The sequence below is a fragment of the Canis aureus genome, chromosome X (genome assembly GCF_053574225.1).
Source record: "Canis aureus isolate CA01 chromosome X, VMU_Caureus_v.1.0, whole genome shotgun sequence".
NCBI lineage: Eukaryota > Metazoa > Chordata > Mammalia > Carnivora > Canidae > Canis > Canis aureus.
In genome coordinates, this window is record NC_135649.1 from 32,717,385 (window position 1) to 32,740,290 (window position 22,906).

Sequence of the window (22,906 nt, forward strand, 5' to 3'; positions counted from 1 at the left end):
GGGCATTGAAATTTCACAACTTTAAGGACATTCGTGCTTCTTTTTCTTCTCCCCTCCCCTCCCCTCCCCTCCCCTCCCCTCCCCTCCCCTCCTCTCCTCTCCTCTCCTCTCCTTTCCTCTCCTCTCCTCTCTCTTCTCCCCTCTGCCCCCCCATTCTCTAGCCTGCAGAAGCTAAAATGCCAAAAAGTGACTTATTCACATTACCTCCCCAAAGCTGTTGAGTGTTCCTCCCTGCCCAGGTAAAGGTCTCGGCTAAGCCCCGAGGGCTTCCCCTCCTAAAGATCTCTCCCCCCCCGCCCCCCCGCCCCGGACACTTGTTAGCTTTGCGGGGATACAGACAGCCTAAGACAGAGCATCTGGTATTTTGCACCAAGGATGCTGTGGTCGTGTGAAGCCGGAGGCAGAGGGGAAAAAGGGGAGTTAACAGTTCCTGGCCTTGTAAGGAACAAGCCCAGCCTTTTTTGGACCCGATTCAGAAGACAACAAGAGGTCTCGGAGCAGAAACTTTATCTGGATTAGTGCATCGGCCCGCAGACGTGGGCTGCATGCGTGTGACCGCCCGGCTGCAGAGCTGTCCGGTCCGCACGCCCGCTGCGCTCGCCCCTGGGCAGTGTGGCGCTTCCGAAGCACCATGGCTGGCTTCTACAGCTGCCTGAGGGCTCCAGAGTAAGTGGCGGGCGCAGGCAGGGCTCCGACTAGCTCCCCGCAGCCGAGGGCGGCGGAGCTCTAGGTCGCCGCCGCGGGGGGTCTCTCTGCTCCCAGACCTGGCGCTCGCCGCCCACCGGGCCCGCGCGGAGCCGACCGGGGCCGGGGCTCGAACCCTCCGCTTGGGGACAGCACGCGCCGGTAGTCTCCGGCAGGTGGGCGTGGGAAAGCGGCGCCGGCCTGCTTGGGGTGGCGGTGGGGGGAAGCGTGGGCGCGGCGGACTCTCTGTCCCTTGAGGCCGGCCACACCTGGCTCACCTGCGTCCCCGTGGGGAGGCGCGGGCCGGGCCGAGGAGGCGGGACGTCCCGCCGGGGCCGCTGAGGTCATTGATTGGTCTCCTCGCAGAGGCTAGGAGCGCCGCACCGTAGGGCAGAGGCGGCGAGGGGCGGAGATGGCCCGGGAGTCCCGCTATTCCCGGGGACTCCTTCCCCGCGCAGCGCGCCGCCCCACCTCCCTCTCCCGGGCGGGGGACGCTGGAGCGTGCGAGGAGTGGCTCGAGGGTCTGAGAAGGGACAGCTGCACCACCAGGATGTTCCTATCACAGGCGGGCCAGGAGAGAGACAGACGAAGGCAGAGCTACAGGTTCCGATGTGCACTTGTCGCTAAACCTAGCCCATGTCCTCTGAAAATAAAGCACCGCACAGCCCTGGATTTTACAAGGCTAAATTTCGTGGACTGAGAGCACCACTGAAGTCACCTTCGCAGTAATTGTTCGGTGAAATAATGAATGGGTTTCAGGGACGCCAAGCGTTTTGATGTGGTCAAAACCTACCTAGGTAAAAAACATACATAGTCAGCAGCCAGTGGGGCTGCCAATACAGATATTGGGGGGCGGAGATGCGGGGGGGGGGTTGGCGAGCAAGGAGTGAGAGACACAGGACAAAGACAGAGATGGAGAGAGAGAGAGAGAAGAAGAGAGAGGAAGAGGACAAAGGAGGACAAGAGGGATGAAAGAGCAGAATTTGGATGAGTGGAGAAAATCTCTTTAACATTTCTGAGTTGCCTTAATTTTCTAAAGTTGGTGTCAGCCCTAGGAACTGTGTGCTCCTAGTTACTGGGCAGGGGTGGAAGGTCAGCACCGAGTCCTTTACTGTCCCTGTGCACCTATGGGGGTGCCTTGGGATGTCGTGTGTGCCTATTGCCGGCAGTGACAATAAGATCCTCAGCAAAATGGATCCAGGCCCATGGCTCATTAATGGGTCTGCGAGTATATAGGATTATTTTTCTAGTTTCTTCTGTGAGGCTGTCACAATCTGGAATCACAGCCAGAAATTCACCTCACTCTCACTGTAGACCTCCAGCAGCACCTGCCCCCTCTCCCCCCACGGAAAAGCACTGATTAGCCTCTGGCCTTCAAGGCCCCAAGTGGCCTTCCATGTGATTTCCGCTCGGGCTCCCTTTGGAGTGCTGACAGGAGGTGGTTAGGGCAGGGAGGTGTGGGGAGATCCACCGTCCCTTCTGCTGCTGCTGGGAAACTGACACCGCAGCCCGCTCCTGCTCTTGATGGTGAATGAGTGGGCCTGGAGTCTGGGCCTGTGAAGTGTCCTGGCAGCTCTTTGAAAACCCCCACTCCAGGGCTCCCCTGAGTGTCTTGCCCTCCACCACCTTGGAAACCATCCAAGGCTTTCTCTGCGTAATTCCTTATAGCCACCAGATTGCAGAGAGGTTGGTGTGGAGGCCTTGGGAGGCAAGGGTGATAACACCACTGCCATGAGAGGTGACAATGATAATGTTATCACTCCCAGGTGAGTGTCCTGCCCTTCTTCCCTGGTGTACAGTGCTGCCCCCTTTATATTAGATTCTCCTGCTTGCAGATAATAGAGGGGGCCTTTCTCTGGGCCCTTCATCCTGATGTCTGTCTTCCATGGCAGGGGTGGGGGGTGGGGGGGCTGGTGATCCGGGGCAGTCTGAGATCTTTGGGGTGGAGAAGACACACTCAGGGGGCTGATGGCTATTCCTGTAGCCACAGTTGAAGGCCTGAGCTCATCTGACCATTTATTGAATATAGGCTGAAGGAATGGGAGAAGTGATAAGGAGGCATTTGAGATTAAGGAGCCCCAGCCTCTATTAGTAAGTGGCTTAAAGTCCCTTGAAGGACCTAACAGGTATAGGTAGGTCATTGAAAAGTATTGTGTACCTGCTCTGGAGCAAGTTTTGTGCTCAACACCTTCCGGGGGGAAATGCGTGCTTTCCTTGCCTGGAGCCAAGAGAGCATGGTGCCTGGCACGAGCGTTTGTGTAACGCATGTTGTCGACTGAACCAAGATACCCTCGAGAAGCTTGCCTTCTTATGGAGCGCCCGGTAAACAGCAGTTTGCCAGAGGTGGGGTGGGAGTTCTGTAGAAGCTCAGTCAGAGAGAATGTAAAGGAGGATGGAGGAGCCGGGCCCGAAATGGGAGAGCCTGGGGGAATGAGACAGAAAGGGCAAGCGAGAGTGGAATTTGAGGTGAATGGAGAAAACACCTTACATTTACTGAATCATCTTAAGTTTTCTAAATTTCTTCAAAGATGTACAAGATACAGCCTCTCAGTTACCGGATGTGGCGTCAGGGTCCTCTTCTGTGAGCCTTTCCCAGGCCTGCTGCAAGTCACGGCAATCGTGCTGCTCGTTCACTGCCTGCCCCGGAAGACTTTGATTCTCTCCCACCCTCCATCCTCCCAACAACCCCCTGCCCAACAAGAGGGTTTCCCAGAATCATAGCTTGGCCATATAGGGAGGGTTGTACCCTTTCAAGGAACCCCAGGAGGCAGGCCTTGGGAGTTGAAATGCAGGGTGGAAACACAGGCTTAGCTCAGTTCCTCTCCAGCTCACACTTGCAGTGTAGATTTTATCTATAGGTGCGTGCGTTTATTTTATGGGTTGGAGATATTTGAGGTGTTTGGCCCGTGGTGGAAATGGGTATATATTCAGAGCCACCCATACCCTTGTAGGCCTTGACTCCCTGCCACCAGCCTCACTGATACCTTGCTCTGCTCCAGCCACTCAGGGACCAGTTCTGGTGTTAGAGTTCTGAACTGGTTATTGTAGGTATAGTCCTATAGTTGTTTGAGGTAACTAGCTATCAAGTCCTGTTATTTTCACAGATGCGGTATGACAGCAGGGGACTGGAATTTATCAAGGGATTAGTGAATATGCTTATGGGTAGAAAGGAGAACATACTAGTAGTCTTGAATTATGTGTCCTGATGTCTCCCTTCCCCAGAAGCAGTATGGACTCTATTGGAGACCAGAGGCCACAAATACTGACTTTTTAGGAGTTCTAGTTGCAGGTATTCAGGGGACCCGTGCATTCCTTCTTCATCCTGCAGAGGCTCCTGACACCCAGATGCTGGAAGAGGTCTCACCTCATAGATTTGATCAGTAGCCTGTTCTGCTGAATGCAAAGCCAGGCCCCGTGTGAGCTTCCAGCTGGGGAAGGCAAACATAAGCTACCTAAAAGCACCATAAATGTGTAGCTGCTACTACTCAGCCTCCCAGCTCAGACCCACCTTCCCACCTTCCACTCCTCACTGCAATTAAGCACTTGAGAAGGTCATTAGAGATCCCTGTGACGCTTTGCTTCCTTCTCATTTTCTCTTCTTCCCAGTGTTTTTCTTTCTTTTTTCTTTTCTCCTCCTCCTCCTTCTCCTTCTAGTTTTAGAAGAAAAGCTCTTAAGTCCAGTTCCCTGGCAAGGGACCCCGACTGGGTATTGCATTTTGCTAACCTGCATTTACCCGTGACATCTTATCAGAGGCACTTTCCATTCATGAGAGCCATAGGAGAGCTGGTGAAGTAGCAGGTGCCCACCATGGGGAGCACTGTCCCAGGTCCCCAGCCTCACCCGGGGACCTTTCTCAAATAAACTACCTGACATATCTACCGGTTTACCAAAAGTTTGCCTTTTTGGACTATTTGTAAGATAGCTAAACTTGTTAAATCTGTAAAAATTCATTAGGAGGAGATGGTTTTAAAAGCTTAAAGCTTTTGGAGGGGCTCCTGGGTGGCTCAGTCTGCTAAGCATCTGCTTTCAGCTGAGGTCATGATCTCAAGGTTCTGGGATTGATTGAGCCCTGCGTTGAGCCCTGCATCGGGGTCCCTGCTCAGTAGGGAGTCTGCTTGTCCTTACCCCTAGACCCCTGCTCATGATCTCTATCTCAAATTAATAAATAAATCTTAAAAAAAAAGCTTTTGGAGATTTCTCTGGAGACATAGTTGGTGGGTTATATTTGGTCTCTAGCAGCATCCTGAGTGTTCCATTTGCTGCAGGGAGGTTTCATTTCCTTGGGAATATATTTAAAATGTGGAAACATACATTATTTCATCAGTAACCAAAATTTCAGCATTTTATATGAGAATATTTATACTAGTTTCATTTGAAGCCTTTGAAAGCCTGTTTTCTGTTGGGCCAACTTTAGCATTTGGGGGATTCTTTTGCTAATTTCTCAAGTGGCACAATTTCTGTTGTTTGTTATTTTTGGAGATCAGTAGCCAAATGTAGTATGCCATATGGCTTCTCCTGTTATTTCCTAATTGATTTTCTCCTTTAACATTCTTCTAGCTTTTAAAAAATAATCCATTTTGTATCTTTCCTTTTTTTTGTATCTTTCCTTTATAAACTCATAGTTATTGTTGGTGGCTAGGAAATTTGAGGAACTAATCATACAGGACATTACAGTAATCCCCTCTTGGCATCTTCACTCATGTGCTGCTGCTTTAAATGCCTTTATTCTTTTCATGAAATCTCCGATAGCTATTAAAACCACACATTCAATGCAAATTGCTATAAATCATGATTCAGTAGGAGAAATGAATTTGGGTGAAACAGCTTGTTTTCAGAAGGCCAAGTTAAGGTAGTGAAAGATTGGCCATTTACTTCACTTATTATTTTAAATACATTGCTAACCTTAACCCAGAGATTCTCAGCAGAGACGTGGGAAGTGGTTTTTGCTCCCCAGGGGACATGTGGCAATGTCTGGAGACACTTAGCTGTGACAACTAGGGGGAAGGTATTCTACTGACATCTAGTGGGTAGAGGCTAGGGATGCCGCTAAAAATCCCGCAGTGCTCAGGAAAAGCCACCTCCTTCCCCTTACCACCTCTCCACCCCCCTCCACCCCCCCACCCCCCACCCCCCCGCAACAAAGAATTTTTCAGTCCCAAATGTCAGTAGTGTCAAGATTGAGAAACCCTGCCTGAAACTAATAACATTTTACCAAAGTAGATGTCCGAAGAGGAGCACCCTAAGTGTTTAGACCAGCATTATCCAATAGAAGCTTCTGTGGTGATGGAAGTTTCTGGGGTGTTCTCTATCTGTTCTGTCCAGTAATGAGAACCATCAGCCATGTGTAGCTAATGAGCATTTGCCGTGTGGCTAGCATGACCGGGTAACTGAATTTTTATTTTATTTCACTAAAATAAATTTAGACTGAAATAGCCACATGTGCTGAGTGGTTTCCATATTAGACTCAACTTTAGCAGCACGGCGGCCCTAGTGGAGTGTGGCTCTGGGACCAGAGAGTCTTAGGTCTGTGTTCTTGGACCACCACTGTCTAGCTTGACAGTCTTGAGTCACCTAAGCCTTCTGAGCCTCAGTATCCTTATCTGTAATATGATGGTAATAACGGGACCTCCTCCTTGGAAAATTATGAATATCCAATCCAATAATTCATGAGCTATAAAGTATGTAATGCGTTGCCTAGAGCAGTAAGCGTTTGAAAGATGTTAATTATTGCCAGGGGTCTGTGGTCAGTATAGTAATTATCGTCATGTAAGTGGGGCTTCCGCAGGGCTTCTAAACAAGACCTCCTCTGCAATATTTTTGAAAGGCCACCTCCCAGGCAGAGCCCTGACTCTTGGTCCTCACTGCACGGCCACAGGCGTGCCTCTTTGGGCTTTGCTTTTCTCATCTGTAAAATGGGAATAATAAAAATGATAAGCACAGCAATGCTACTTCCCTTGCTGTCAATGCCACAGAATTGCTGGGAGGGCCAAATGGCTCTGAGAGTGGTTTGAAGACGACAAAGCCCTCCATAAGCGCAAGGCTTATGTTCTGAGTTTGCACGCAGGGGTGCTTTTGTTTAGATTCGGCACAGAAGTTCTGCTTTGGTGGAACTATCGTACATTCGAAATGAGAGTTCCCGAACCGGGACAGTTGTATTGGAGAGTAGCGGGAAACCAGGAGGTCTTCACAATGTCAGGTCCTTCTCCCTCTGTCGCCCAGCCAAACATGTGCCGGGAGAGTCCAGGAACCACTTGAAGGATATATGGAAGCTCTGCATTTGGAGTTGGGGAATCAGAGCAGTGTAGGGGCAGGCTGGCTCCCAGGCTGCTAATGAAGGAGCAAGGCATCTGGCCCGGGGGGCCCGGGAGGGCCTCACAGCAGCTCACGGTGTGCCATCAAGGCCATGTCCTCCAAGGGCTCGGCCACCTAGCACAGTGTCTGGCCTGAGAGGCACACATGCTGAAAATCATGGGCACCCTATAGTGGAAGGTGCATGATGCCTTGGGGTTAGACATGGTTTTGAATCCTCGCGGTGTTACTTACTAGCTGTATGGCCATGGGTGAATGAAGGCCTTAAGCCCGCCTGACCCTTACTTGTCTCCTCTATAAAATGGGTATAACGATTCCTACCTCCAGGGGTTGTCACCAGCAGTAAGTCAGGTAACTGATGGGCACGTGGCTAAGCCCTCAGTAAACATGAGTTCCCTCACCACCTGACGAGCAACTTTTAGCCACTTAATTAGTCAGAATCCCACTTCTCTTCCTCTGGGATGGAAATGGCAATGAAGGTATTGGCTGATGGTGTGGGAAAGCTGTTTAGGTCTTTCTTGAGAGGAGGAAAGGGGGACAGGAGTCTCTTTGCCAGGAGCCAGGAGCCAGGAGCCTTGCCAAGCCCAGAAGAGCAGTCCAAACCATTTAGGGACAGAGGAGGACAAAGGATAAAGCAAAGGCCTCTGAGTTAGTCACAACTACAGTGTTCATGAGGAGCCTGGGCAGCCTTGCCTGAACTGGGGAGCACCCTGAAAGAAGTCATCATGCTCCATGTGCCCAGAGAGAGGCTTTCTGGGGACAGTGGGTTTCCCAGGCATCAGGAATTTAAACTCAAGCCATATCTGTGGCTGGAGGATCCTAATGAGCAAAGGGCACAGGTTGGATCCTGCTGGCTTTCGCTCATGTAGCCATGGGTCCCAGCCCTCAATGCAGATGGCCATTTAACGCAGCAGGCCACCAGGGGGCCACCGGAGACAGTATGGCTAAAGGCAGAAAGTTTTATCCCTTACTTTTGGGATAGCAGAGAGGAAGAACAGGGGACCTAGGTCCTCAACACCATGGGGTGAGAATGATGATGAGAATAGCCAGCACGTCCTGAGGGCTTACTATGTGTTATGCCACACGCCCAGAGCATTCTATGAGCTAGTTCATCAACTGCCTGCAACACCAGGACGCTTTTTCTTTTCTGATCTTAAGCAAGAGCCAAGATCCAAACCTGGATTTGTCCAGCTCCATAGCTTAACCCTTTTGCAACCATATTATGCTTCCTCTTCAGAAAAACAAGGTGCCAGATTTCTCTTTCTGCAATAAAGGAATGTCAGCTCAGACACTACTGGGTCACAGAATCAAGAGCACCACAGAAAGACATGATATTGTGACCTCCATACCTCCATCCTACCTCCTGCCTCCACGTACCACATTCTGTCTGCAGGCAGATTCGTTTCATGGATAAAGAAACTGAGGCACGAATAAATTATATGACTTGTCCTGGGTCACATAGGATGTAGCTCTTCATTAGTTTGAGTTTCTATCCTTAAAAGACACAGAGGCTGAGAAGGAGAGGAAGAGTTTCATCTATTAGGGCCAAGGCTAAACGGGGGAAAAAATTAACAAAGGGTTCCATATTGTTAAAGCAGCTGACTTGAAATTTTTTCTGAAAGTAGAAACATAAAACATTTTATTCATCTAATTTGAACACTTGAAGCTGTATCCGTTGTTACAAACACAGCAAGATTATAACAATTTAATTCATTTGTCCGCTATAACATATAAGGGAGATGTCCAAAACAAGGAATGGAAACAAGAGGGGAGAAAAAGAAGAGATACAGGGCATGAGAACATCTAGATATGGATAAGGAAAGAGCAACAACTGGTAGGCACTGTATCTCACAGAAGACTGCTACTGAGGATTGCTGAAGCCATGTTGCATTTTTATACCAACAAGGTCATTTCTCTTATTTTCTGTCCCGTGGACCTCAAAGGCCAAAGACCAGCCCATCCTATAAGCTGTGGGTCATGTTACTTCCCCACCCTGCTTCAGATCTTGCTGCTTTGATCTCTCCTTTCCCTAGGCCCAAGCTTTCTGGAAAAATGGGGAGAATAGTAAGTCAAAGGGGGACTCGTCTGATGTCCATGGGGTTGGGGAGCCCAGGCACATCTGCCTCTCCACATGTTCAGCAGAGCTCAGAAGAGAAGGCAGAGGAAGTCTGCTCTCCCTGAATTTGCATAAAGCACATGGACAGAGGTTTCTGTGTTAGTTCACTATTCATGTGTGATACTTAGAGGGGGTCTCTAGAAGCCCTCTAAAGGAATGAAGTGAGGGGAGATTCCCACTAAACCTCCATCACCTGTTTTTGAAGAAGCTAATTTTTCTTTGATGTGTGAGGAATGTTGGTTTCTTTTTTTTTAATTTTTATTTATTTATGATAGTCACACAGAGAGAGAGAGAGAGAGAGGCAGAGACATAGGCAGAGGGAGAAGCAGGCTCCATGCACCGGGAGCCCGACGTGGGATTCGATCCCGGGTCTCCAGGATCGCGCCCTGGGCCAAAGGCAGGCGCTAAACCACTGCGCCACCCAGGGATCCCGGAATGTTGGTTTCTTCTGTGCCTATGGCTCCAGAAGCCAAATGTCAAAGATCCAAGACCTTATTTCATGCTGAGAAGGCCTGTGTTCACTCTTTCAGACTTGGAGGAAGCAGGAAGCTCTTTGGGATGAGGTAGTTAGCTCCCTAATAGTGATGGATTCCTGATTTGAAAGGTCTTAAAAATATTTTTTTAAAGGGGTGGAAAGAATAAGTGGGGAAGCTTAAGTCAAATCTCCTGCAACCCTGTGCAAATATTTTGTTATTTTTTTAAGTCAAAGTATAATTAACATACAGTGTTATGTCAATTTCAGGGGTATAATATAGTGATTGCACAATTCTGTATATTACTCAGGGATCATCATGACAAGTGTACTCTGAATCCCCTTTATCTACTTCCCCACCTACCTCCCTTCTGGCAACCACCAGTTTGTTCTCTGTATTTAATAGCCTGATTTTCTTGGTCTCGTTTTTTTCTTTGTTTATTTGTTTGCTTTGTTCCTTAAATCCTACATATGAGTGAAGTCATGTGGTATTTGTCTTTCTCTGACTGACTTATTTCACTTGGCATTATATCCTGTAGGTACATCCATGCTATTGCATATGGCAAGATTTCATTTTTTTGATGGCTGAGTAATATTCCATTATATATCAATCGATTGATATATCACATCTTCTTTATCCATTCATCTATTGATGGACACTTGGGCTGTCCCCATATCTTGGCTATTATAAATAATGCTGCAATAAACATAGGGGTGCATACAGCTTTACAAATTAGCGTTTTTGTTTTATGTGGGTAAATATCAGTAATATTCCAGTAATGGAACTACTAGATCATATGGTAATCCTATTGTTATTTTTTTAAGGAAACTCCATACTGTTTTCCACAGCCTCTGCATTTTTAAAATGGAAAAAAAAAAACCCAGCTTAGGTTTCTAAACAATCTGCAAGTAGGAGAGTTTGCTGAAAATATCGACAGGCTTCTGAAGGGTCTGCTCTGAAGGATGGTCCCCTCTTGGCCAATGCAAGCAGGGCTTGTGGTGGGCCTCTCTGGCCTTTCTGGGGATGAACTGGGAATTTAGGTAGATTGTCTCAATGAATCATAAAATCCTAGAATGCCCGGGCTAAAAGGAATCCTAGACTCCAAGTCTAATTGGATTCCTTAGTCCTTAGGTGAGGAAACAGGCCCAGAGAAGGCATTTGGCGTGATCAGGCCTCATGGCTAATTAATAGCAGAGCTGGGAGGTCAACTCTCCAAAAGTTTCTGTGGGCCTCATCGGAGGCTCAAATTTTAGAGATGTTTATTAGAAAAACAAAATACCTTCCTTCACGGTCACAGTTCTCTCTAGACATCACTCAGATTGTTTTTTCTATGCCATTGGGCCTTGCCGTTTACTTCTTATGGCTTCCCACTCCAGCTTTTCTGTCTTGGCCATGTGCACTGTCCAACATGATTCATAGCAGGATTTCTTCCAAGTGGGGCGCCTGGCCCCTCTACCTCAGGATTGCCCGGGAGCCTGTCAAACAAGCAGATCTCTGGGCCTGTCACCATTGAGGAATCAGAGTCCCCTCACTCATGAGTCCGTGTTTGGTAGACAAGATGTAGACTTCCGCCTCCAACCCATTTCTCATGCCCTCGTCTCTGTCTGCTGTAGTTGTTTCAAAAATCCCACTATTCAGTGAGCCCTTTCTTTGTACTGGGCTCTTTTTCACGCACTATCTCCTTTATTCCTTGGACGCCAGCTGTATACTTCCCCGTCACTCTCAAGTATCCATGGGGGGGAGGATGTGGGGGGAAAGTGTCGGTACCTCCCACCCTCACTGAAGCACTCCTCCCAGGCCCTCCTCCCAGTGTGTCCTTTTCTTCTTATCCCAGGCCATTCTGACTAAAGTTTAAGGAAGCCTGGTAGACTTCTACTCTGCAAGTTCTCCCTGCCACTCTTCTTTTCCTCTGAGCTGGTGATCCCATTGGGAAGAGCTCGGCACCCATCACTTACTTCTTCCAAGTGGCAATCCAACTCCTTTCTCTGCCAGAGAGTGGCCTGGGCTGAGTGAGAGTGTGAGTGGGGGTGAGAATGCTTGACAGAGACTGCGCTTGGGGATCCTTTCTGCTTCTGTGGTCAGCAGCGAACATAGGGAGAAGGGTACCGGGAATCTTCGTTCTGCCCTTGGCCATCTTTCTCTTCTCCCTAGGCTAGCTGCCTTCTAGCTTGGCCTGGCTCCAGGCCCTCCTTCCGGAGGTCCCTCCTTCTCTGGTCTAGCGCTCCATTTTTCCAAATCAGTTGTTGTCCTGTGTCCCCCGGGCCTACAGCCTCCTTCCTGTGGCCTGTCAGGATTGTTCCAGGAGCTTCTGGCTTCTTTTCCAGGCCCTGGACCACCAAAGAGGTATGAGAGTCAGGTGTGAGACCAGACCAGAGCCAAGAGAAGAGGGATGGAAGGGAGGCCAGCCCCACCTGTGCCCTAGCATATCCTTGGGGGCCAGAGTCCTTGGGCTCTTCCCCATCACCCAGGGTCTGTGGCTGTCATCTGCCTTCTCTGTCCCCACCCCCACCCCGACTCACCTACGCTGACTTTTAAGTGCCTCAGTGCTTAAGCTGTCAGTAAATGTTTCTGCCCAGCAGATGGCCCCTTTTGACGTGGGCCTCATCTGTCAGGCCTTTCATGATTACTCCAGCCTGTGCGGCTAGGTCCCTCTTTGTCCCTTGTACTGCTTTAAATGGAGCTACCCACAAAATCACCCTCTAGAACTTTCTGTGGTCACACGCCTCCCATTCCCCGATTCTTCCACCAGCTCTTCCCCATCACTCTCCCCTTTCCTTGTTCTTTTACTTGGAGATCTTAGCTCTCTGGCTTGGCTTGGTGATGTATTTTGGACACACTTCTCTGGCCTAATCTTGGCCCCTGGCATCCTTTCCGCCCTCGGCCCCCCCCTCCCCCGTACTGCACGTACAAGCCACGCATATTCCGGCTTCCTGTTCCAAGACTCCTGGGGCCTACAAACCCCTTCTATATGCAGTCAATACCCTAGAGTTTAGCTTTTGGGTCCTTGTCATAAAATGCCATAAGAGAACACGTGATAATTTAGTCTCACCTCCTGATGTGACAAATGTGGGAACTGAGGTCCAGTATGGAGGAGGTATGACTTTGTGGCCAGGCCCCAAAGATAATCTGTTGGAAGGGCAAAATTAGGACCCAAGCCTTCTGGTTCCTAATCAAATACTGCTCTCAAATTCTTCACGTGGGTTTATTTCTTGCCAGCAAGGGTCATTTTATGTAGCACCTATGGGCCCTGGAATCAGACTCTCTCGCCTTGCTTGTGGACTTGTGTGTGACCCTAGGTTGTTACTTAGCCTTTTGGGCTCCCTCATCTACAGAATGGGGAGGACCAAGAATAAATGGTACCAGCCTCATAGGATTGTTCCGAGGATCGAATGAGATGATGCATGCCCATATTAGCTGTCCAGCAAGTGTTAACTGCCATATTTTGTCATTGCAGGTCTGAGCCTGTAGTAGGTCTGCATAAAGACCTTGGGGTAGCAAAGAGGAATCTTAGCTTTCTGGCTAGGAGAGGCCTTGGGAAAGACTGTTCTGACTTTGTTGCCTGGTTCAGAGGGAGTGATTCCAATGATGGGTATCCGAGGCCACATGGAAAGAGAGGAACAGTGCCATGGATAGGGGAAGGGGAGAGATTTGTGGATCAGGGAACCTTTGGGTCTCTGCCTGCCTGCAGGGATGTCTGTGGGGTTAAGAGTTAAGGAAATCTGGGGCCTTAGGCTCTCAATATCACCTTGACCAAGAATGGCCAGGGCTCTTAGATTTGTATGCATTATTTCAAGGGGCACGTGCCCATTGCAGGCAGCTTCCCCCCACCCCCTGCCTTGCCCATCCATCCCCTCCATGTTAAGGCACAGTGCACTCTGGGACCTCTGTTCTGGGAACTGGGAGGCTGAGGACTATTTATCATAACCAGGAGGTAAAACTGAGATTGCCTGCCCCAACCCCCACCCCGCGGGTTTAAGATGAAACTAAAAAGCTACAAGTTGCCTTTGTAAAAGACACGAGGCTTGGCATGGGGGCAACATTCCAGTGGCTGGATTTTCTCCCTCTTTTATCTCCTCTACCTCCCCTGCCAGAAGACGAATCCCCATGTCTCCTCTTCTAGGGGTGTTTCAAATTCAAAGGTCAGGAAGCATCCATGTTGTGGCCCACAGAGTCCAACCAGCCATATGGAACTCATGTCCTCACCAGCACCACCACCCTCTTTCTCCTTTTGCCCTTCCTCCCACCTTGGAGATTTTTCACACAATCCTCCACCTCCAAACTGATGGATTATTGACTGCTAGGAGCTGTAATAACAGCAACCTCAACAAATATCTCATACAATCAAAAGCCACAGACACACTCTGCTTGGGGTACACTTGAGCTCAGGCAGAGAGTTGGGGACCAGAGCTCTTGGCACCCGACACACACACCCAAAGGTGTGAATTCCATCCTCAGGGCCCCTTGACTCAATTCTGGCTCTACCTTGAGCCCCCCAGGGTCCACATGCTTCTTTCTCCCCCAGCTGGTACCCTACCTCAGCCTGGCTGCCCCAGGGGCCCATGTGATGGATCATTGCAATATGTGTGTCTAGTGAGCCATTTGGGGCAATATTCTTCATTGTTAAAATGGCCAATGAATCTTGTCAAGATGGTAGGGGCTGAGAGTAACCTGGCTAGTTGTCCTATTTTGCCCATCCTGTCATAGGCCAGTATGTGAGATTCTTTGGGGGCAGGAGAGGGTGAGCATTTAATGCTCACCAGATTTTGCTGACTATAGACTGTAGTTGTAGAATCATTGGCTCTGAAATCCTCCAGAACTGGAGGTGAGTTCTAGGTCTGTTATATACTATGTGTGCAACCTTGCGCAGCTTACCTCATTTCAGTGAGACTCAGTTTCCTCATTTGGGAAATGGGGATGAAAACAATAATGCCCACCTCATAGGGCTTTTGTGAGGGTTCAGTGAAGAATGCATGTAAAACCAGGGGTTTTTCTTTTGCTTTTAGATTTTATTTATTTATTTGAGAGAGAGGGTGAGAGAGATGGAGCAGGAATGTCAGAGGCAGAGGGAGAAGCAGACTCCCCACTGAGCAGGGAGTCCGACATGGGGCTCAATCCCAGGACCCTGGGATCATGACCTGAGCCAAAGGTAGATGCCCAATCGACTGAGTCACCCCGACACCCCTAAAATCAGTTTTCACGGTGCTTGCCTGGCACAGAGTAGGGGCTCCACAGTTTTGTTATTGTATTAATTGGGTAATATTTTTTAAGATTTTATTTATGTATTCATGAGATACACACAGAGAAGCAGAGACATAGGCAGAGGAAGAAGCAAGCTCCCTGTGGGGAGCCTGATGTGTGTGGGACTTGATCCTAGGACCCTGAGATCACGACATGAGCCAAAGGCAAATGCTCAACCACTGAGCCACCCAGGTGCCTCTTAATTGGGTAATATTAATCACCCTTGACAGCAAGAACAGAAACTTTATCATACTATATGTGGGCTGACAAGACAGAATGGGACTCCCCATCAGCTAGGCTTCGAGGCCACTGGAGAAATGGCAGAAAGAAGCTTTTAGGCCAGGTTCTTTGCTTTCCCTAGAGTGTGCTGAGGCATTTGCTGGATGGTTCTGGTGGTCAGACACCCACAGGTGAGGCTGTGGAGTGTAGAGAAGTGACCGTCTATCCCTCTTGCATGCCTTCCTCCTGACACCCATGGGCATTCGGGGTTGTGGCTTTGCGGAAGTCACTGAAGATGTCACTTCATATAAGGTGGCCCCCAAGCTATGTGGCACTTTCTGCTTTGGGCAGCTGTCTACCCAAGGACTCTCAGACCAGGATGAATGACCATCAAGATTGTTTTCCTCCACCCAGGATGCCACGAGGGGGCTCAACTCTGCTCCTGGGAGCGTAAGCCAGAAGTTCTAGAACTACCCTGGCTGGGGGAAGGGAACAATAATCCCCTCAAGGGCTATTTACCAAGTTCTGGGTTTCAGCTGACATGACTCCAAACCCTACCCCATTTCTGCCTTCTTCCTCAACTAGAGCTGGCGCCCCTCGGGCTCGTGTTCATTTTCTATTGCTCTGTAGCCAGTGACATTTTGGTGTCTCACACAGTATAGATTTCCTCCCTCTCAGTGTCCGTGAGGCAGGAGCTTGGGCTCTCGCAAGGCTGCACTCAGCGGATCAGCTGTGGCTGGGGGCTCATCTGAGGCTCAAGGTTTTATTCCAAATGGACTGGTTGGAGGCTGCATTCAGGTTTATGAGGTTGTGAAGGTGGACTGAGGTCCCCACTTTCTGGCTGGCTGTCAACTAAGGCTTGTTTGCCTATACCGGAGGCCACCTGCCATTCCCTGACATGTGGTCCTTACTCACCACGACATAGCAGGGGGTTCCTTCAAGCCCAACAAGAGAGTATCTGCGTGGCTTCAAATCTCTCTGACTTCTGTATCCAACCTCTGGACATGCTTTTAAAGAGAGCTTACCTGATTAGGCTAGGCCCACCCATACTCAAGGGGAGGGGATTTGCAGGATAGGCACGCTTAGAATTCTTCCCACCACAGACTCTATGAAAAAGCACCTTGGCCTATCAGATTATTTTCTAAACACCGAGGCCAGCTGCTTTCCATTAGCATTCCCCACTCTGGGAAGGCGGCTAAGCTGTCAAGCAAAATCTTCTGAATCCTTGAACCTGAAACCTGGCTGTGGTTAAGACATTTCAACAGCCTCAGAAGACAGACCTTATTCTCGTGTTGTTTCTCTTTTTCCCCCTTGTTCAGCCCTCAAGTCAGATATTTTGAGAAGCAGAAGGTAGCTGTGAGGCCTATGTGTCTAGGGTTGGCCGAGAGAGAGCAAGCAAGCCTTGAAATGCTGACCCATAATGGAACTTTATGCCTCTGCTGGGCCAGGCTTCCTGATGACCATTATTACATGACTTTATGCTCCCTGGAAGTGCTTCTGAAGGCCTCTCATTTACAGGATAAAAACATACATTACCTCCTCTTTCCTTACTCAGCTTGACAGCTTTTTCATGGATTTCGTGCGGAGGGGATTTTTACTGAAAGCCTGTCTCATATTGTCTCCATGTGTTTAAAAAAGGGGACCATGTAAAAAAAAAAGGGGGGGACCATGTTTCCCACCGATTTCCTATTTGTTACTGCAGTTCCTCCCCTACTCCCTGCTCCTGCGTTCATCCATCCATAAAAAATTGCAGCGAGCACCTTCTGTGTGCCTGGTACTGTGCTAGGTGCTGGTGACATCCAGATAGGCAAGATGTGGTCCCTGTCTTCAAGGTGATATAAGCTATGAGAGAGGCATGTGCAAAGGTCCGAGGGCGTGGGACATGGGTGGTGACCTTTGAGCTGGATCTTGAGGAACATGTAGGATTTAAAGGATGTGGGGATCAGGGGGTCAATGTTCTAGGCCAAGTGGACAGCCCACACAGAGCACTAAACGTAAGAGAACATGGTGTGTTTGAGGAATGACTGGTAATTCTGGCCATGAGGGTATGAGTAGGGGTGGACTTCTGGTTCACTGGAGGGGAGCAGGGGAGACCAGGTTGCAGAGGGCCTTGGATGTCAAGAACTTGCCTCCCATCCTGCCAGCAGTGGGAAGTTGATAAACTAGTTTAAGCAGGGGAGGGTCTGAGTCAAGCTGGTATTTGAGACCAAACATTGTGACTTTTTTGAGATATCAGTGAGCTGACAAAGAGTTTTTGCTAAATATAATATACAAAAGTAGAGGCCAGATGAGGTGGTCGAAAGGCCACTCTGAAAGAGCCCTGCTGTAACAAAGGAACAAGGTCACTTTAGATTTCTATTAGCCACAATGAGACACATGAAAGAAATACAATGATGTCCCTATGAGAAGCCAAGTTCTGGTCAATAAAGTTAGTCCGGGCCGGGGGCGGGGGCAACCGAAAAGAAGTTTTGCCAGTGGGAGAGTAGGAGGAGGCAAGGTGCCCATTCCTGAAGCCTCCTCCGTGAGGTTCTGGGTCCAGCCTAGTGTAGTGGGGCTCTCTACTAGGATGCTGGTGGCTGGGACACCTAGGAGTGGATTCTCTACACCGAGGACAGGGGGGACCCAAATGTGCTTGGTTCTGGATGGCGAATAACCTACGAGTGGGGCCCACCTGGCTAGGAGTGAAGTGAGGCCTCAAAAAGGTGGGAATCAGGGGGTCCCTCCCCCAGGCCAAGTGTTCCTCTGCCTCCAACAGTATGCCTCTACTTCTAAGAAATTTCTGTCCACAACGATGGCTCTTACATTCCCTGTCCTTCTTTTATTGAATTTAGGCATTCGGGCAGCAATCATTTATTGAGTGCCTGCTGTGTGCTAGGTACCATTCTAGGGGCTGGGAAATCCAGTGATGTACAAAATACACAAGGCCTTCGACCTTATGGAATTTACACTCCAGCAGAGAAGACAGATGAGAAACAAGTAAATTAATATAAAATATAATTTCAAGTAGCACTGAGGGCTATAAAGATGTTCAGAAAGGGTCATGTGATGGAGAGAGACTGGGGGCTCTAACTAGGGTGGTCATGGAGGTCTTCTCTGGGAGCAAACAACTGAGCTGACCTGAAAGCTACAAAAGAGTCAACCATGTAGCTAGCTGGAGGAAGAGCCTTCTGGGCAAAGGGAGCAGCAAGTGCAAAGATCCTGAGACTGAAAGGGCCTGGTGCAGTCAATGAGGCTGCAGCAGAGGGAGAAAGGGTGGGGGGAGGGAGCAGAATTGGTAGTCAGGAGGCTTAGTGTCAGATCACATTAGGCCCCAGGTGTAAGGAGCTGGGACTTTGCTCTGAGCATGGTGGCAAGCCACTAGGGGGGTTTTAGCAGGGGGTACATGTGACTGATTTGGCCACCGTGTGGAGAATAGGGAGGCAAAAATGGAAGCTGGGACACAAGCTAGATCATTGCTGTGATGCAGCAACAAGACAATGACAGCTCAGACGAGGACAGAGATGGTCAAATTATAGAAATATGTGCAAAGAGGACTCATAGGATTTACTATCAGATTAGATGTGGCATACATACAATGGAAAGAGAGGAATCAAGAGCTCCTAAATTTCAATCTGAAGTTTTTCAGAGCTAGGGAAAACTGCAGAGGATGGGTATGAGGCAAAGCAAGAGTTCCATGCACTGTTAGTTGGAGGTGTCGACCAGGCAGTTGGTTATAGGGCTCTGGAGTACAGAGGAGACATCCAGGCTAGAGAGAGATACCATGGAGTCCAGTATATAGATGGTACTTCCAGTCTGAATGAGACCACTTAGGACGTGGTAGCCACTAGCCACACGTGACCCTGAGCCCTTGAAATTGGCCAGCTCTAATTGAGATGTGCTGTATGTGTGAAATGCAAACCCGATTTCAAAGACTTAGCGTGAAAAAATGTCAAATGTCCCCTTGATATTCGTTTTGTAATGATTACACATTGAAAGGCTCCTATTTTGGTTCTGTTGAGTTAAATAAAATAGGATAATGTTTCGGCTCTACCCAACGTCACTGATTTCTTTTTGCTTTTTTAAACGGGGCTACTAGAAGCAAGCTACACAGTGGCTTGCTGTTGTGGCTCATGGTCATGTATCTACTGAAGGGCCCCGGTTGAGGAAGCAGGAATAGATACAGAGGGCCAAGGACAGTGCCTTTAGGAGCAACAATATTTCGGATCCAGGGAGAGGTGAAAGATCCAAGTGAAGGAGTTTGAGGAGGAACAGCCAATGAGATCGGAGGAAAATGAGGGGAGTGCAATGTTCAAAAAGGCAGAGCAATGAAGTTATTCAAATAAGGAGGGAGTGGCTGATGTCACAGGGAAATCAAAGCACCCGTGGCCTCATTTAACAAGAATCAGTTTGGTCGAGGGCTTTGTAGGCACTTTGGGTCTGGAGCCCGAAGAGAGCGAGCCCAGGAGAATAAGCGAAGACAGAAGGATAGTAAGTATGGATGACATGCCTCTTGTAAGCTCTGCTTGAAAGAGATGCGGAGACGTGGAGTGGTAAGAGAATTTCAAATCAAGAGGAGGTGTGTGTGTTTCCCTGTGGTTTTCGGTTGGTTGATGGAGACAGGGAGACAGCGCAGCTGATGGCGGTGCCTTCTTCAAGGCATTTGGGATTTGCTTGGGAGGATGAGGCAGGTGTGCCTTGCAGAATCGGAGACAGTCTACACTCAAGAGTTAGTCAACTTGAGTGACTCTAGTAAGTGCCCTAAGGGATTCAGATGCTGCCAAGATGTCCTCTTTGTTCTCCCTGTTGGCTTCTGTATTTTTCTCTTTGACTGTTGCTTACCTTTCTTCTAGCCCTGACAGTGTTGGATGGGTTAAGGACAATATTAGCCTACTGTGGCCCGGTATTTTGGAAGGCAGACTCCCTTTCTACGGACTTCTCCAAAGCTCAGAGACAGTTTATTTCCCCAGTGTCGAAAAAGCCTTCCTTAGTATTGGGTGTGGGAGTGCTGCCATGTTTATGAAGGTGGCCCAGGATCTCACCCGTGATGTGAATTGCTCCTGGCCCAAGGAATTCTCCTATCCTCCCTTGGAATTTCTGAGGGGCCTCTGAACTTTACTATCCCTTTGCTCCTCCCAAATCTCCAGGTAGAACTTTTGTGTGTGTGCATGCGTGTATGCGTGTGACCATTAGTGAGGATTGTGTGGGCTTGGGATTAAGTCATTTTCACGCAGAATTGTGATTCTAGCTCATAGAACTTGAGTGACTTGAACGAATGTCAATACCTTTCAGCCAAAGCCCACCAGGATCACACCCGTCGTCAAACGAGTTGTGTTTATTACTCATCACGATAAGAAAGAACACTCACTGTAGGAAATATTAGGACTTCTTGCTAAGAGGGTCTGAAGCCACCTTAGAGCCTACAGGCATCCCTCTCTACCTCTGGAGATGTATCAGGGGCTTATGGCTGGAGGGCTGGACCACACGGGCCTGGAGTCCATCCACGAAATAGCAATGGCAGTTTAACTATGTCTGGGAGCAGAGCAGATCTGGGGTGGGGAGGGAGGCTCCAGAACCTACTTAACCCTGCTGCTTGATGGTACTTCAGTCAGATCAAGACCCTAGGGGGAGCTCTTATGAGGCCCATCTCTGCCCGCCTTTCTTTTTTTTTTTTTTTTTTTAATTTTTATTTATTTATGATAGTCACACAGAGAGAGAGAGAGGCAGAGACATAGGCACAGGGAGAAGCAGGCTCCATGCACCGGGAGCCTGACATGGGACTCGATCCCGGGTCTCCAGGATCGCGCCCTGGGCCAAAGGCAGGCGCCAAACCACTGCGCCACCCAGGGATCCCCTCTGCCCGCCTTTCTACAGCTTCCAAGCTGTGTATGAATATAGAGCAGGCTTTCTCTGGGTTAGGGTACTGATCAGGTCCCCCTCCTGACCCCACACAAACTCCCATAAAAAACGTCAGCATTGATTTATAAATATTGGATTATCCACAGACACGTTTCCCTAGGCCTGTTGACCCTAGCTTTTGCTAGAAGGCTAGATTAAATGGAAAATTTACAGTTGATGCTCAATCGATGATCTGTACTGATGGAGAAAAGCACAAGGACAGGTGATTCTCCCATGACATAGAATAAGAGTCATGGGAGAATTAGCCTTTTAATGGCCATTTGGATTGTTTCCCATTTTTGTTATTTTAAAACAATGCGGTGATAAAAATTTTTGCATGTATGTTTCTGTGTACAAGTGTGAATATATCTACAGTGTAAAGTTCTAGCAGCAATGGTACTGGATCAAAAGGTATGTGCATTTTAAGGACTCTTGATTCTGCGAAACTGTTCTTCACAGAGCAGTTTACACTCCATAGTGTATGGGAGTGTTTATGTTTCTTATCCTTGTCGGCAATGGAACATCATTAGAATTAGAATGTCAAACTTTTTTGACAATCTGATAGGTGGAAATATTAACCTGATCTTTTGATTTACATTTCCTTCATTAGGAGTGGGACAGGGTCTTTCTTCATGTGGTTATTAACTATTGGTATTTCTTTTTCCATACACTGCCAATTGTATCCTTTATCCTCTTTTACACGGAGTCATTTGTCTCTTGTTGATTTATACGTGCTCTTGACAAATTAAGAAGGTTGGTCCTTATATCTATATTTGTTGCAAGTAGTATTTCCTAGATGTATTATTCACAAACAAACCCATTTTCCCAACCCCAAGCAAGACACTTGCTGTGTCTATGTATTTGCCTGTTCTAGACATTTCATATACATGAAATTATGATCTTTTTAAGGAAGGGTAATTTTCCCTAATGGCAATTCTCTTTGTCTGGTTTTCCTTGAATGGTTTAAGAGTCTAATGGAAGAATAAGGGGTAGGGTAAAACTACCCTGGATATCAAATAATGATCTTTTGCTTTTTCACTCAATATTTTAGTGATACTAGTATGGCTGAATCACTAAGTGAAGTTTCTGGAAGTCTGGAGGTTCTGGAGGCCAGCGAGGATGGTAAGTAGCCCAGTAATATCTTGTAAACTAGAACTAGATTTGTTTACTACATTTAACTCCTAAGAAAAAATCAAGTCACAAGCAAACTTTTTGGGTCCAACTCTGATATCAGAAGAGGTTTATCTGAGGCCTTCAATCTTCTTTTGGGATGGTTACCAGGTTCTGCATACTAAGGTAAGAGAAGTATTTCTGCTTAATCCGGGAAAAAAAATGAGAGTAGACCATGTCTGAGAGATTCAACTGAGGTTGTACTGTAGCTAGTGATCCAGATTTAACCAACAGCTAAATTTGTACTTTGAGGAATAAAGGGAGAATACAAACAAAAGATGCACCCACAGGCTTTGGCTAAGTAGGACTCAATTTACAAAACTTCTTCTGTAAAACTTACTCAGATGTGTGTCCATTTCTTCATTTGAGGAACCACCTATGAGGGATATGCGACCATGAGGGAGGTAAAAGTCACTAGACAATGATAAGCTTCACTGACTCCACACCCCTGCCAAAGGAACCATTGGACATAAAATAAGACATTGATTAAAGACAGAATGAAATGTAACAGTTCACTGTCTTGTTCTTCAATTTTTGTGGAAGTAGTGTGTGATGTGGAGGACGTGGTCTGGAAGAACAGAATGGAACCTTCCTGTGGTTTCCTAGAGGCCTGATTTCACTGATGATGTGGGGCAGGGGATGCCTAACCTGATGCATAGATCCTTGAGGGCAGGGTTTGGGTCTTCATGTCTGCGTCACCATTGATTAATTGGGTCTCAGAGAGAGTCCTTCGGTACCCCCAAATATTTAATCAATGAATGAATAAATAAATGAATGATAGGCCTCTACACCAAGACAGCCCCAATTACCAACTGACCTATC

General features: G+C 48.1%; 1 protein-coding gene across 7 annotated transcripts in view; it reads left to right on the forward strand.

Moving 5' to 3' along the window:
- The first annotated feature begins 510 nt into the window (after nucleotides 1-510).
- The window catches only part of KIAA1210 (KIAA1210 ortholog), a 58,490-nt gene continuing 36,094 nt past the window's right edge, over nucleotides 511-22,906 (forward strand). For 3 of the 7 annotated variants that reach the window (XM_077889810.1, XM_077889814.1, XM_077889817.1), the window contains exons 1-2: nucleotides 514-666; nucleotides 21,966-22,036. In XM_077889810.1, coding sequence (XP_077745936.1) covers nucleotides 632-666; nucleotides 21,966-22,036 — 106 coding nt within the window. In that variant the 5' untranslated portion in view covers nucleotides 514-631. Of the gene's footprint in view, nucleotides 667-19,373; nucleotides 19,508-21,965; nucleotides 22,037-22,906 lie in introns of those variants that run through there. The other 4 variants (XM_077889813.1, XM_077889815.1, XM_077889816.1 and 1 more) reach the window with 3 other exon arrangements.